The sequence below is a fragment of the Carcharodon carcharias genome, chromosome 21 (genome assembly GCF_017639515.1).
Source record: "Carcharodon carcharias isolate sCarCar2 chromosome 21, sCarCar2.pri, whole genome shotgun sequence".
Lineage (NCBI taxonomy): Eukaryota > Metazoa > Chordata > Chondrichthyes > Lamniformes > Lamnidae > Carcharodon > Carcharodon carcharias.
Window position 1 is genome coordinate 38,828,916 of NC_054487.1, and position 16,598 is coordinate 38,845,513.

General features: G+C 40.9%; 1 protein-coding gene across 3 annotated transcripts in view; it reads right to left on the reverse strand.

The window, feature by feature from the left end:
* Positions 1–16,598, reverse strand: part of iqub (IQ motif and ubiquitin domain containing) — a 106,444-nt gene that overhangs the window by 27,906 nt on the left and 61,940 nt on the right. For all 3 annotated transcript variants that reach the window (XM_041216146.1, XM_041216147.1, XM_041216145.1), the window contains 4 exons: positions 11,080–11,214; positions 8,393–8,527; positions 7,749–7,883; positions 307–474 (listed from right to left, as the gene is read on the reverse strand). In XM_041216146.1, coding sequence (XP_041072080.1) covers positions 307–474; positions 7,749–7,883; positions 8,393–8,527; positions 11,080–11,214 — 573 coding nt within the window. The remainder of the gene's footprint in view (positions 1–306; positions 475–7,748; positions 7,884–8,392; positions 8,528–11,079; positions 11,215–16,598) is intronic.

Genomic DNA, 16,598 nt, shown 5'->3' on the forward strand with positions numbered 1-16,598 from the left:
ACAGAACAGAAGACGAAACGCAGCTTGAGTAGGTGAGTGAAACCTACACTTTGATTTTCTCTTACCATCCTTCCCTGTCTCTAGTAATGTTCCTCATCTACAATAATTAAAAAAATAGAAAAAGGTCAAGGCTTGAAAAAAATATCAAGAATGAAAGAAAAAAGATCAATTTTTCTCATCGATTTCTTCCAGAATCCCAATTCTCCCATCATAACAGTAATTGCTGTTAATATATGCATTCTTGTACAAATCTGAATAGGTTTGTCAAAGACTTTAATATCCACAGGGATGCCTGTTTTGCACTACCTTTTTGAACTGTGACAGTTATCACATCAGATGTGGCAGATTCCTGCTGTGGCCTTATGAGTTTGATTGGGTATTTTTCAGGTTCACTGGATGCCAGTTCAAGCTGGATAGAGCCATGTGGTCTAACTCCTAAATCTACAAGTGTTTCAGAATCCTTAGCCATTCTGCCTAAAACAGAACAGAAGAATGTTAATTTATCAACACTCAAATTTTCATTAGATGCTCAAGCCTTAGGAATATGTATCAGGCAGACGTTCAAAACTTTCTATAATACATTAATTCAACATGAAAATAACACAACATTCTTAATATAATTTAAAAAAATTGCTAAAAATTCAATTCTTCATAATATTTTGAAGTTTAACAACAACAGCTTGTATTTTACAGCATCTTTAACATAATAAAACATCCCAAGGCACTTCACAGGAGCATTATAAAGCCAGACACATAAGGTGATATTAAACAGAATGGCCAAAAACTTGGTCAAAGAGGTAGGTTTCAAGGAGCTTCTTAAAGAAGAGAGATAGAGAGGCAGAAGGGTTTAGGGAGGGAATTCTAGAGTTTAGGACCTAGGCAGATGAAGGCAGGCCCACCAATGGTGAAACAACTAAAATCTGGAATAATCAAAAGGCCTGAATTACAGCAATGTAAGTATCTCAGAGGGCTGTGCGTCACAAGAGTTTGGAACTCTGATATGTTATTACCTCCAAGCAATTTAAGATCATAAGATTCAGGCTTCCTAAACCTTCAGATTATAAGACAAATGCTCTCATATCTCTGCTAAGTACAAGCAGCACTAAAAAGGAATATACGCTTCTGCCTTCTTCCAGATACCGTAAGTTTCCGGCACAACAATTTGGGTCTTTAATCAACATATGTCTCAGATTTTTCTGGACAGTAGGTATCCAAGAATAAAAATGCAGACTTCAACTCTCCAAGCAGCAAAACAGGATTGGCCTCCACAAGTTCAATCATTATCCTGAGCAAAGCTCCATCACAAAACCATTGGTAGGGCATGCAAGCAAATACTGCCCTGCCAGCAACCCCGAATATTTTCACAAAGTTTGTAAGGTTGCAAAAACATCCCATAGTATAGGTAATACTGATGGCCTAGAGGGAGAAGGGAGGCTTCATTGCATTGATGATACCTATTGATCAGTAAGCCTGGTCTGTTAGCTTTCCTAATTATTTACTGTACCTGCATACTAACCTTTTGCAATTCATGCACTAAGACACCAAGATCCCTCTGCATCTAAGAGCTCTGCAAACTCTCACCATTTAGATAAAATACTTCTCTTTTATTCTTTCTGCCAAAATGGACAATTTCAAATTTCACACATTATACTCCATTTGCCAGACCTTTGCCCACTCATTTAACTTATCTATATATTTTTGTAGCCTCCTTATGTCCTCTTCACAACTTACTTTCCTACCTATCTTTGTGTCATTAGCAAATCTGGCAACCATCCCATCCATCCCTTCATCCAAGTCATTTATATAAATTGTAAACAGTTGAGGTCCCAGCACTGATCCCCGTGGCACACCACTTATTAAACCTTGCCAACCTGAAAAAGACCCATTTATGCCTACCCTCTGCTTCCTGTTAGTCAGCCAATCTTCTACCCATGCCAATATGTTATCCCCATACCATGAACTTTTATTTTCCACAATAACCTTTGATGTGGCAATTTGTCAAATGCCTTCTGGAAATATAAATACAGTATATCCAGCAGTTCCCCTTTATTCACAGCACATGCTACTTCCTCAAAGAACTCTAATAAGTTGGTTAAACATGATTTCCCTTTCACAAAACCATGTTGACACCAGTGATTGCCTTAAACTTATCCAAGTGCCCTGCTATAGCTTCTTTAATAATAGCTTCTAATATTTTCCCTATGACAGCTGTTAAGCTGGCCTCTAGTTTCCTGATTTCTGTCTCCCTCCCTCTTTGAATAATGGAGTTACATTTGCTTTCTTCCAATCTAATGGGGCCTTTCCCAAATCTAGAGAGTTTTGGAAAATTAAAACCAATGCATCAACTATCTCACTAGCCGCTTCTTTTAAGACCCTATGATGAAGTCCACCAGGACCCGGGTACTTGTCATCCCGCAGCTCCAACAATTTACTTAATACCACTTCTCTGGTGATTGTAATTTTCCTGAGTTCCTCCCTCCCTTCCATTTCCTAATTTATAGCTGCTTCTGGGATGTTACTTGTGTCCTCTATAGTGAAGACTAATGCAAAATACCCATTCAATTCATCCGCCATTTCCTGTTTTCCATTTTCAATTCTCCAGACTCACTTTCTATAGGACCAACACTCACTTTGGTAACTCGTTTCTTTTTAAGTATTTATAGGAACTCTTACTATCTGTTTTTATATTTCTGGCTAGCTTTCTCTTGTACTCTATTTTTTCACCCCTTATTAATCTTTTAACCATCCTTTGCTATTACCTATATTCTGTCCAATCTTCTGGCCTTCCACTCATCTTTGCATGACTATATACTTTTTCTTTAAGTTTGATACTATCTTAAACCTTTCTAGTTAACCATGGATGGTGTGTCCAGCGCTTGGACTTTTTCTTACTTGTTGGAATGTATCTATTCTGTGCATTCTGAAATATCCCATAGAACCATAGAACACTACAGCACAGAAAACAGGCCATTCGGCCCTTCTAGTCGGTGCCGAAATATTATTCCGCTAATCCCATTGACCTGCACCCAGTCCATAACCCTCCAGACCTCTCCCATCCATGTATCTATCCAATTTATTCTTAAAACTTAAGAGTGAGCCTGCATTTACCACGTCAGATGGCAGCTCGTTCCACACACTCACCACTTTCTGGGTGAAGAAGTTCCCCCTAATGTTCCCCCTAAACCTTTCACCTTTCACCCTAAAGCCATGTCCTACCGTGTTTATCTCTCCTAATCTAAGTGGAAAGAGCCTACTCACATTTACTCTGTCTATACCCCTCATAATTTTATAAACTTCTACCAAATCTCCCCTCATCCTTCTACGCTCCAAGGACTAAAGTCCTAACCTGTTTAATCTTTCCCTGTAACTCAATTCCTTAAGACCCGGCAACATCCTGGTAAATCTTCTCTGCACTCTTTCAATCTTACTGATATCCTTCCTGTAGTTAGGCGACCAGAACTGCACACAGTACTCCAAAGTTGACCCCACCAATGTCTTAAACAACCTCACCATAACATCCCAACTCCTATACTCGATACTTTGATTTATGAAGGCCAGTATGCCAAAAGCTTTCTTTACAACCCTGTCTATCTGTGACGCCACTCTCAGGGAATTATGTATCTGAACTCCCAGATCCCTTTGTTGCTCCGCATTCCTCAGCGCCCTACTATTTACTGTGTATGTCCTACCTTGGTTTGTCCTTCCAAAATGCAACACCTCACACTTTTCTGCATTAAATTCCATCTGGCATTTTCTGGCCCATTTTTCCAGTTGGTCCAGATGCCTCTGCAAGCTTTGAAAGCCTTCCTCGCTGTCAACAACACCTCCAATCTTAGTGTCATCAGCAAACTTGCTGATCCAATTTACCACATTACCACATCAGCCAAATCATTGACATAGATAACAAACAACAATGGTCCCAGCACAGACCCCTGAGGCACACCACCAGTCACAGACCTCCAGTCTGAAAAGCAATCATCCACAACCACTCTCTGTCTTCTCCCACACAGCCAATTTCGAATCCAGTTTACAACCTCTCCATGGATACCAAGTGTCTGAACCTTCTGAACTAACCTCCCATGCGGGACCTTGTCAAAGGCCTTACTAAAGTTCATGTAGACAGCATCCTTTCCTTCATCTACTTTCTTGGTAACCTCCTTGAAAAACTCTACAAGGTTCGTTAAACACGACCTACCATGCACAAAGCCATGCTGACTATCCTTAATCAGCCCTTGGCTGTCCAAATATTTGCATATCCGATCTCTCAGAATACCTTCCAATAATTTACCTACAACTGATGTCAGGCTCATTAGCCTGTAATTACCTGGTTTATTTTTGGAACCTTTTTTAAACAACGGAACAACATAAGCTAACCTCCAATCCTCCGGCACCTCACCCGTGGCTAAGGACATTTCAAATATTTCTGCCAGGGCCCCTGCAATTTCTACACTAGTCTCCCTCAAGGTCCGAGGGAATATCATGTCAGGCTCGGGGGATTTATCCACCTTTATTCGCTGTAAGGCAGCAAGCACATCCACCTCTTTAATCTCTATATGTTCCATGACACTACTGCTTGTTTCCCTTCCTTCCTTATACACTATGCCAGTTTCCTGAGTAAATACTGATGCAAATAAACTGTTTAAGATCTCCCCCATCTCGTGAGGCTCTTAAATATTAAAATATTAAATAATCCCGTTAAATATTTGCCACTTTAAACAGCTCTGCTTTCATGCCCTCATAATTGCCTTTATTTAAGTTTAAAAACATAGTCTCAGACCCATTCCTCTCTCCCTCAAACTGAATTTAAAATTTAATCTTATTATGGTCGCTGCTATCTAGAGGCGCCTTCACAGTGAGGTCATTAATTAATCCCATCTTGTTGCACAATACCACGTCTAGCATAGCCTACTCTCTGGTTGGCTCCAGAACATGCTATTCTAAGAAACTATCCCAGAAACATTCTATGAACTCCTCATCTAGGCTATCTTTTCCCATCTGACTTTTCTAGTCTTTCTGTAGGTTAAAATCTCCCATGATAATAGCTGTGCTTTCTGACAGGCTCCCTGTCATGAAGATATTAATGTATATAAAGTTATTGGAAATTATTTTAAATAGGACTTATAGTGGGGTCTGTACCTGTGGGTGTGAGTGAGTGTGTTTTAACTGGATTAAAGCCAGCTAGTCTGGGTGCTTTGAAGTGTAGTAGTTTTGAGATATAAACAGTAAGGTAGATGGTACATTTCCATTTTGTTGAATAAACCATTTCAAAAGCCGGGGATGAAATCTTGCACCTAGCTAGGAGACACCAAGCAATATGTTTATCTTACTAATAAAATTGGTACTATGAAAGGGGTTTTATTGTTAGAAGAGGTGGAGTTCAAAGGACCTGGTGATACAATGAGAATTTGCATTCAAAAGGAAAGCTAGATATATACAGAAAAGAGTTTTTGTGTGTGAGTCAGAGGCATGTAAGATCTAAGTCTGTAAGCCTACAACTGTGTGAAGGAACAAATTGAAAGGAACCTCATTCTGAATTTGTAAGATAAAATGTGCTTTGCCTGGTGTCGGCTTAAGTCTATGGGTTGTTGTTGCCTTGGGGAAGATTACCTGGGAGTGATTAATTTGGGGATTTGTTTAAACAATAGTATTTTGTAGACATGTGTATGTGTTTAATCGCTTGTTAAATTAGCAAATGTTTAATTTAATTTATATAAAAACCCCTTGAGGCTTGGTGGGTTTCATTTTTGAATTCAGAACTGCATCTCAAACATACCAATTGAAAATATAGGTTATGACAGTTGTTTAAAGTTTCCCTCTGGGATTTTAAATAACTCGGCCTTTACTAACTGCTGTGTCATAACACACACATTATTTCTTCCTTCATGCTCCATCCTACCATGTGGTTACTATTAGGGGATCTGTATATGACCCCCATAAGTGACTTCTTGCCTTCACCATTTCTTATATCTACCAAACTCCTTCCACATCCTTGTTTCCTGAACTTAGGTCATCCCTCTCTATTGTGCTAATATCATCATTAACTAACAGATCCACCCCTCCAACTTTTCCTCACTTCTTGTCCTTCCTAAATGTCCTATGCCCTTTAATATTCAGGTCCCAATCCACGTCCTCCTACAACCATGTCTCTGTAATGGCTATCAAATCGTACTTATTTATTTCTGTGTGCTCTGTTCATCTGTTTTGTTTTGAATGTTTTGTGCATTCAGATACAGAGCACTAATTTTATCCTTCTATTCTTTTTATAACTTCTAGTCTCATTTGTTGATTTACTGTTAGATTTGTACTCTCTATCCTTCCTGTCATGATCTGTTTTTCATTTCCCATAATAATATCTTTCTCTTTTGCCTTGTCTTTGCTCTTTGATGTAACACATCTTCCCAAAATTGTATTCCTGCTCCCACTACTTAGTTTAAAACCCTCTCTACTTCCCTAGTTATGCAGCTCGCAAGAACACTGGTCCCAGCAAGGTTCAGATGTAGACTGTCCAAATGGTACAGATCCCACTTTCCTCAATATTGGTGCCAGTGCCCTACGAACTGGAACCCACTTCTCCCACATTGAAGTGGGGCTTTAGATCTGCAGTTCTGTTAATTTATCTAAAGTCAGGAGCTCCATATCAGTCAGACCTAAGTAATTTCAAAATTATGGCTACAAAAGACATTGTTTCAATGGCAAAGGAGGAATCAATGGGCTTCCATCATGCCAGTTACTTTTGTGCCTAACCCTATCACAATTCAATGGAAAGATGCCCAATATCAGCAGGAAATTTGAAAGTTACTGATCACTTTGAGACCAGCTGCAGTAAGGGAAACCGATTTTACAAAATCCTATGGGGCCCACTTCAAAGTAATGGAGTCAACAGCTCACTATCAGCATTTTCAACCACATAATATGTTGGTGGCACCAGAAATAGGAGTGGCTGATAATGTAATTTTGCATCTGTATCTTCAAGCTGCAAAACAGTGAATGTAAGAGCTGCACACCAATGCTACAAAGTCCCAGTATTTCTGGTACAGGGTGCAGACCCAATACAAACAGGAAAAAAAAAGTGCCTTGCACTGACTGCAATCCAAATCCACCAAAAAGATTCTGGCAAGCATTCCACTTGAAATTTTACGTCAAGTTCATTTAATTTGATTTGATTTTTATTTCTTCAGTCCGGACTGAGACAAGTTATGGAAGGATACAAAGATGGTTGGGGTGGGTTGGGGAGGGCATGGACAGGTGCCACATTTATTAGCGTCTTATCAGGGATGAGGGTTTACACAACTACGTACATAGACTTAGGCAGTTAGGATATTCTTCACTGGGGCGCAAAGGGTTTGGTTATTGAATTGATAAAAGGCATCAAGAAAATGAAAGATTAACCTGTAGGGTGGTAATGAGAGGGCACAGATTAAGGTAATCACAGAAGAATTAAATGGAACGTTAAGAAAATCAGGTGCTTGGAATGTGGAATTTTCTGCCACAAACTGCTGTTCCAGCAGAGTCCATGAGTTCTTTCAAAAGGAAGTTGCCTGAAATAGTGTAGTACTAAGAATATTTGTAGAGTAAGCAGTAGTGGGCTTAGAGGTGATTCGTGTCAATAAAAACACTGGCACAAAACTGATGGGCAAAATAACTGATCTCTATGCTGGAACATTCCATGACCTACAATACATTTGTTAGCAATTCAGGAAACACGTATGATTTCTTTCACACAATTTCTTCAATTGCTACAGGCTTACCGTCACATGTCATTTGCAGTATACATGCCGGTACTTTCAATTCTTTTCCAAATCGCGCTTTTAGCTTTCCTACTGTAAGGCAGATGGGAAGTGCCACGGTCATAACATCACCAGTAGGAAGTAGGGCAACTTTAACTAAATTGAAAAACACAATAAATTAGTTTGAACGCCTAAAATAAAACTAGTAGTGTTCTACTGAATTAAAATTTGATTAATTGTTTATTTATTTATAGTCATTATTTATATTATAAGCAGCTAATATTTAATGAAACAAGTACATCAATAGCCCCTCCAAAAATATGCATATTTAAGAGAAAAGCTTTGATTTCATAATTAAAATTAACTTTAAGGACACATTTGTAGAATCTAAAATCCTTCTGTTTCTATACAATTTAGATCATTGCTTAATTGGCTTTCTGATGTATAGAAGGACAATCAATTTATGAATAGTCAGTAGTTTTATGCAAATTATAAATTTTGGCAAATCTTTCAAACCATTGTATACCATCCAGCAGCCAAGCATAATACTGGTTAAAATTGTGAAATACATTTACAACTCTTGCGGTCAGATCAGTTAATAACGTAAAACACATAAGCACACACAATATGTTTCTGGTAATTCATCATTCATTGGTAGTCATTACCTGTGGCTGTACTACTTGCAATGTCTGGTGATGGGGTCTTTGGTAGTGGAGGATATGACTGCAGTACTGATCTTTTTTTTAAGTCTCTGTCAGCAGCAGTTGGTGGAGTTCGATAAACCAAGCACTCAGCAGTATCTAAACAGCAATCGGGAGAAAGTTCTTTTTAAAATATAAAGAATCGCACAGCTGAGGCAACACAGTGAGACAGACTCCTTTAATTCATATCCTATAAGTTTGTATTTCTGGAGATTGGTAGATCTGTGTTGTTTGCAATGATTAATTCATACATGTCTCCTTCCAAATCTTAATTGACTGAAATGAACACAAAACATCATAGTTCCATTGTTTTTATGTCTTTCTTCTTAATTTTCTCCTCTCCTGTTTTTGTGAAAGGCTTTTATTAGCAATAGTTGACTCCTTGCTGGGTTCTATGCACCAGACTCAAGTTTTGGTGACTCTTGATTCAAAGTTTCAGTATGCTATTTAACTATGGGAGAAAACATGGCTGTGCTTTATATTGTCCTTACCGGATTTTCACACTGTGATCATTGGAAGCCCCAACAGAAGCCAGAATCCTGGCTGAATTTCCCTATCCTTATGGACAATTGTAATGCTTCAATCATTGGCCTGGCTACGATAACTAAATCAAGGAAGACCTGGGGAGCAAACCTGGAAACTCGATTTGCAAAGATCAGTTGCTCATTGAATAAACTTGCAGACCAGTCAAGGCAGCATATTTTTTGACTTCTTAACGTTAAAAGCAATTAAATTTGCACTTGATTGGGAGCAACCACCAAAAAATGGAGATTTAATAGCTGCTTAATAGTTTGCACTGAGGTGGACATACACAAATTGCTATCAGATGTCAAATTGGCCAGTTCTGATACTTTATTCAACCTCAATTTCCTCCCACTTACACTGGTTTCCAGTTTTCCACTAAAAACAGAACAAGTTTTGAAACATCAGGCATTCTGACCAACCATTTCGCTGATTGTTATCTATCAATGATTGACTCTAAAATGTGAGTGAGCCAAGTGTACATATATGGTCTGAAGTTCCATCATCTACACAAATTCCATTTGCTAATGCTTTTAAACAGTAATATCCTGTGACTCAAAAGGCTCAGATTAAAAGTTCCTTCCCAGAACTAGAGCTTCGGTGATTTCTATTTATGGTGGCAATTTTCAATCTAACAACAGTAAGTAAGTAACTTTAACAGTAAGTAACAACAGTAAGCACTCCACAAGTGCCCCACAAATATCCCCATCCTCAATGATGGAGGAGCCCAGTACATCAGTACAAAAGATAAGGCTGAAGCATTTGCCACAATCTTCAACCAGAAGTGCTGAGTGGGTAATCCATCTCAGACTCCTCCAGAGGTCCCCAGCATCACAAATGCCAGTCTTCAGCCAATTCAATTCACTCCACGTGATATCAAGAAACAGCTAAAGGCACTGGACACTGCAAAGGCTATGGGCCCTGACAACAGTCCGCCAATAGTACTGAAAACATGTGCTCCAGAACTTGCCACGACCCTAGACAAGCTGCTCCAGTACAGCTACAATACTGGCATCTACCCAGCCATGTGCAAAATTGCCCAGGTATGTCCTGTACACAAAAAGCAGGACAAATCCAACCCAGCAATTACCATCCCATCAGGCTACTCTTAATCATCAGTAAAGTAATGGAAGGGGTCATCAACTGTGCTATCAGGCTATAGTATATAAATACTGTGGCTATAAGAGCAGGTCAGAGGCTAGGAATCTTGCGACGAATAACTCACCTCCTTATTACCCAAAGCCTGCCCGCCATCTACAAGGCACAAGTCAGGAGTGTGATGGAATACTCCACTTGCCTGAATGAGTGCAGCTCCCACAACACTCAAGAAGCTTGACACTGTCCAGAACAAAGCAGTTTGCTTGATTGGCACCACATCCAAAAACATTCACTCCCTCCACCACCGATGCATAATAGCAGTAGTGTGCGTCATCTACAAGATGCACTGCAGGAATGTCCCTCAACAGCACCTTCCAAACCCATGAGCACTACCATCTAGAAGGACAAGGGAAGCAGATAGATGGGAACGCCACCACCTGGAAGTTCCCCTCCAAGTCACTCACCATCCTGACTTGGAAATATATCACCGTTCCTTCACTGTCGCTGGGTCAAAATCCTGGAACACCCTTCCTAACAGCACTGTGGGTGCACCTACACCACATGCACTGCAGCAGTCCAACTCATAGCAGCTCACCACCCTTCTCAAGGGCAAACAGTGATGGGCAATAAATGCTGGCCCAACCAGCGAAACCCACATCCAGTGAATGAATAAAAAAAACTTCAAAAGCAGTTTGAATAAAGCAGGACTGACATCCATTTTTGAAAAAATCTAATCTGCACATGTCACGCTGTGGAGCAGGAGGAAACTGGTTAACCCTCATGAGCCAACTGCAAAAATGAATAAAAAAAAACAATTAGTTTGATAAATTCTGCTCTCTGACATTGCCAACTTCTGAACGTAGAGTAGACTTGGGAACAAATTAGCTGCTAACTACATTCACTAGAAAATGGTGTGTGTGTGAGATAACTAGTTCTAAAAATAATTTGAAACATGGCAATAAAACTGACCAATCCAATAGTATTTTGCTCATTAATGTACTGTAAATTAAAGCTTTAGTTATCAACTTTACCTGTTCCTTTGGAAACTGCTTTCTTGGGCTTTTCTACTTCACTTCTACCATGTACTGCCTCAATAGCAGCTATCTGTGCTTCTAGTTTCTCTCTCAATTCTTCGCAAGTCATTGAAGGTTCAGTTACCTGTTCTTCTGCAGGGTGAAACAGTAGATGAAAATATAATGTAATATGGCTTCAACGAAAACTGACAAAAGGGAGGCAAAGTCAATAGCTGCTGTTGTAACTAATTTGAGGAACATAGACAAATACAGGAAACCAAAACAATCCAGTGTGTTCATCATAATAGATGGGTTCACAGATAAATAAATATAAAAAAGACCAAACAAAGTCCATCAGGGTCCATCAAACTTTACCCCTCCAAGAAGTAGTGTACTCTAGTGCTTTCTAGTCCTACCATCTTTATTAATCTCAAATAACTTAATTGCACTAAGTCCAATCTCTTCAACATTTTAAAAAACATTAATCATATCTGCACTAAGCCTGGGTTTCTCTAAAGTAAATATGTCTAAACATTGAAGCCAATACTTTTAAGTAAAAGACCTAAGACTAGGCGTGATTCTGGTCCCTTCTGCATCTTTACCAAAACTTCAATATCCACATCTTACCATTCTAGGAGCTGCATCTTTGTGCACCAAATCGTGTCAGAACAGAGGTGGGTGACCGAAAAACATGGTGTGGATGTCCAGCTTTTGTTCTCAAAATCACAGAATTATTACAGCGCAGCCTATCATGTTGACACAAACTCTTTGAATAAGTGATTCTCCTTGTGCCATTCCCACGCCCTCTCCCTGTAACCCTGTACATTCATCCTTTACAGATAACAATCTATTTCTCTTTTGAACACTTCAATCTGCCTCCAATGCACACTCAGGCAGTTCATTCCAGACCTTAAGTGTAATAATAGAATCTGGTACATACAGGGTTAATGTGGGACTGAGTACAGTACCATCCACACAGCGATGTAAGAAGACCCAGAGCAGTCTAGAGATGGAGAAAGGTGTGTGAAGAGCTAGGATGGAGTCAGCTCTGTACCTGTACCCTCTACTGTATATAGTTATGAGTTGTTAATAAAGATGATTTTTTAAAGCTGGACAAAGGCTTTAATATGACTGCATTATGACTGGCTACAACTCACACAAAAACAATTTCTGGCTTTCAGAACAGCAGCTTTGTTATCTCTAAAGAGGCACTAATGCCCCCTGTGACTGTAGAGATCAAATCCTAAGGAACTGTAAAAAGGCCATTTACATTGTTAAGGCCAGACCCTGGCCAATGGAATGATCAGTCTGCAGGGACAAAAGGACCCTGAAACCTCTGTTAAGCATATTAATGGTTGAAGCATTAACCATCTCAAGAATCCAGATAAGGAATATATATCCTTTGTCCAAACCAAGGTGGAAAAGTGGGAGTCATGTCACATGACATCCCTCCCAAGCTGCTAGAACCTGTAATGTTGCTTTGTGGAACTGAGAAAGGCTCAGCCTGCCATTTTTCCAACTACTTGGCAGCAGGAGACTAGGGCTTTGTTTCAGGTTTGAATGCCTGGCCCCTATCTACACTGTTTCTACTGGAACCTCTGAACTAGCACCTGCAAGAATAAATCCGTTTATTACAGAGTATATTATACCAGATAAAACCAAGCTTTGGTTTGCCCTCACTTGGCATCTGCTATTTTTTGTTTTCTTTTGTAAAATTTAATTTGTACATCGTGCATTGAAATAATTATGTGCCAATCCGATCATAGAAGTCATCTTCACTAGAAAAGTGGATTATCCATCATCCGTCTTCAACCTGCTGGCTCTGTGAAAGAATACACCTTGGGCTTTGATTCTGGACTCTGGACTCATATGAAACAATAATTTTTATTTTCTCTGTAGTCTTTGCCTTGCCCCTTTATTGGGTGAATGAAAAGGAGGCCACATGTTTGAGTGTGTGCAAATAAATTAACCCTTTTTCTATTTGTTTGTGGGATGTGGGCTTCACTGGCTGAGCCAGCATTTATTGCCCATCCCTAATTGCCCTTGTTCAGAGGGCATTTAAGAGTCAACTACATTTCTGTGGGTCTGGAGTCACATGTAGGCCAGACTAGGTAAGAGCAGCAGTTTTCCTTCCCTAAAGGACGTTAGTGAACCAGGTGGATTTTTACAACAATCCGCAATAGTTTTGTGGTCATCATCAGACTTTTAATTCCAGATTTTTAGTGAATTCAAAATTTCACCATCTGCCATGGTGGGATTCAAACCTGGGTCCCCAGAGCATTACCCAGAGTCTCTGGAATCCTAGTCCAGTGACAATATCATTATTTGGTAAGGGGATCAAAGGTTACGGGGAGAAGGCGGGAAAATGGGATTGAGAAACTTATCAGCCATGATTGAATGGCGGTGCAGACTCGATGGGCTGAATGGCCTAATTTCTGCTCCTATGTCTTATGGTCTTAATAAGAGTGCCTAACTGACCGGGGAACCTGTTGATTCCTTCATAAACTATCTCTGCAGACTGGTAGAGGGATGTGAATATGGCGATTTAAAGCTCATCAGAGACAGAATCATGGTGGGCGTTGCAGATGATTCACTCTCTGACCTCCTACAAGCTAAAGATGATCTTACCCTAGACAAGGCAATCCAGCTAATTAGACTGAGCAACATGAACAGCACAGGACCATCCTAAGGGGAGAGAATACTAATTGGGGCAGAGTAACCTCAATAATAACCTCAGTCCACCATATCAGGTCACAAAAATACAGGGACCTTCCAAGTCAAGGAAAGCAATTCCTGAGCAGCCCAGCAGAGTGACCTTGCCAGCACTGCAGTGTGATGCGCCCTCACAGGGAAGATCAGTGTCCTGCGAGCAATGCCCAATGCTTTCACTGCAACTGATAGGGACAGTTTCGAAAAACGTGCAAGTCAAAACCCCAGCACCATACGGACATCACAAGGGTAATTCACAAGGTCTAGATCGAAAACCCTGAAGGCGTACAACTATGCTTCTTGAATGACATCAGAGAATGCAGTTCTTCATTTTGGAACGTTGACATCCTTGTAATTGGCCATCTAACAAATGTTAAATTAGCCACAGGTGACAGCGTGACATTCTTGTCAGATGAAGAACCATGTCTCCAAGGCCTTTGGATTCGAACAGTCGACACTCCAATCGTGGACTCATGGGAGTCCAATTTCCAGTCATTGGCATGATCCTTGAACCACTGAGGAATGGCACAAACAGATCTTTGAACTGATGTACATTGTCTGGAGTCAGCCTCTCTTCTGAGCGGGGACACCTGCATATCCCTAGATCCCCTCCAGACGCAGGAAGATATCAAGACTACCACTGTCATTAGCCAGCCAGAACAGCACAGTTGAGAGTCCTAAACACAAAAGAATATTCAGACTAATTTCACCCGTAATCTCTCCTCTTTTTGAGAAGCAGGTTTGTCCATCATCATTCCAGATCCGGGAAAATCCCCCATGGACAGACCAACCTACCGCACATGAGATTACCATAGCACCTCTTATTTAAGTGGTACCAGGGAAGGGTCAATAGTCTGAGGAGCCTCTACCTCCAAGTACGATGATGGCACAGTTGGTAGATGCACCAACCACTGTATACACACAGCAACTTCCAGCCAAAACCACATGGGATGCTGGAGCCTCGTAGCATTCTTGTACCATAAATAACAAAAAAACAGAGGTCATCCTCAGAGAGCTCCCCAACGGCCCAAACAGAAAAAGAAGAAAAGACACCGCCCAGCAAGCCAATACCATTTTCGTCCAACCCGTAAAGAACAATCAAGAGTAACAAAAACCACGCGCTGCCAAACCAGCCAGAACAATCATGTGTGGTTTAACATCAAGCAATGGAAGAAACGGATGAAACTACACCCAAATACCAGTCTAACCTCCAAGCCAACAGTATGAACTAAAACACATCAGAACATACCACTCTCCCAAGGAAAGAGATGTGGAAGAGTTATAAGGCCTGCAGACCATCTAACCCTCTAACTTGAAGGACTTGAATGGGGTGATGGACTATCGAGACTGTTGTTAATGTTAGTACTGTAATAGCAATAATGCTGGAATAGCATTAAGGTTGTAACAATAAAGTAAATGCACAAGACTGATATCAACGTAAGACTTGAAGTAAACTGAAGTAACTCTATATCCATGAGATAAAGACAGAGGGGAGGTGTAGAAGTAGGGTCTGGTACATACAGGATTAATGTGGGACTTAGTACAGTACCACCTATACAATGATGTAAGAAGACACATGACCCAGAGCCAAGGGCAGTCTAGAGATGAAGAGAGATGTGTAAAGACCTAGGATGGAGTCAACTCCATACCTGTACCTTCTACTGGATATATGTATATAGTTATGAATTGTTAATAAAGACTTGCTGTTGATATACTGAAGACCATGAAGCCTACTTCATGGTGCCCAAAGCAGGATTCTTCATTAACCACTCGCTGCTTGAGATTTTTTTCCTCACGTTGCTTTTACTTCTTTTGCCAAGCAGCCCATCACAGGTCAGGGGATGGGACAGTATTAAGAACTTTGCCAGTTCAGGGTCGGTGGGGAGGGGTGGCGTGGGTTGGGGGCTGGTTATCACTCTCCTGGAATTGTGTGGTAAGAGAGGAATAGGCAAGGCTGTTTGCACTCCACCCAAGAAACAGAAAGGAGACAAGGAGCAACAGCCTGCTCAGGAAGGGGGGGACCCCAGGCATCAGGAGGCCAGAGGAGCACAAGGGAGAAGTAGGTACTACCTGAGCACAAAATCTACAGGCAGTAGAGAAGATACCTGGAGATGATAGAGAACCAGTGCCAAAGGACATTTTGACTCTCTGAACAGATGGTCACAGGCATCTGTGCTCTCATCAGTGCAGACCTCACCCCACTAATCACCATGCCCTGACAGTAGCAATCAAGGTAACTGTGGCCTTGAATTGCTTTGCCACTGGGTCCTTTCAGGGGTCAGCTGTGTACCTCTGTGACATCTAACAGGAGGTTACACACCAGTGCATCACCCAGATGACAAATGCCCTTTTTGCCAAGGTTAAACAACACATCAGATTCATAATTGATGGGACGTCGCAGACTCAGAGGGCAATAGACTTCAATACCATTGCTGGATTTTCCCATGTAGGGCATCGCCGGCTACATGCATGTTGCCATAAAGGCACCCAGTGACCAACCAGTGAAACCCATCAACAGGAAGGACTTCCATTCCCTCAACGTTCAACAATGCCTGCAACCACAAAAGCTTCCTCCATTTGTGTGCTCGCTTTCCTGGGAGCTGTCATAACTCCTTCATCCTCCGCCATCCAGGGTTCCTCAGATCTTCATCTCAAGCCCCAAAGTGCATGGATGCAGCTTAAGCCACTAGGGAAATACCTTGAAGAGATGGCTACTGAGCCCTTTACTGGACCCCCAGACAGAGGGAGAGAGGCTACAGAACCAATATCACCTACTCAGCAAGACAACCACTGAGCAGGCCATAGGGCTTCTGAAGGTGCGGTTCCAG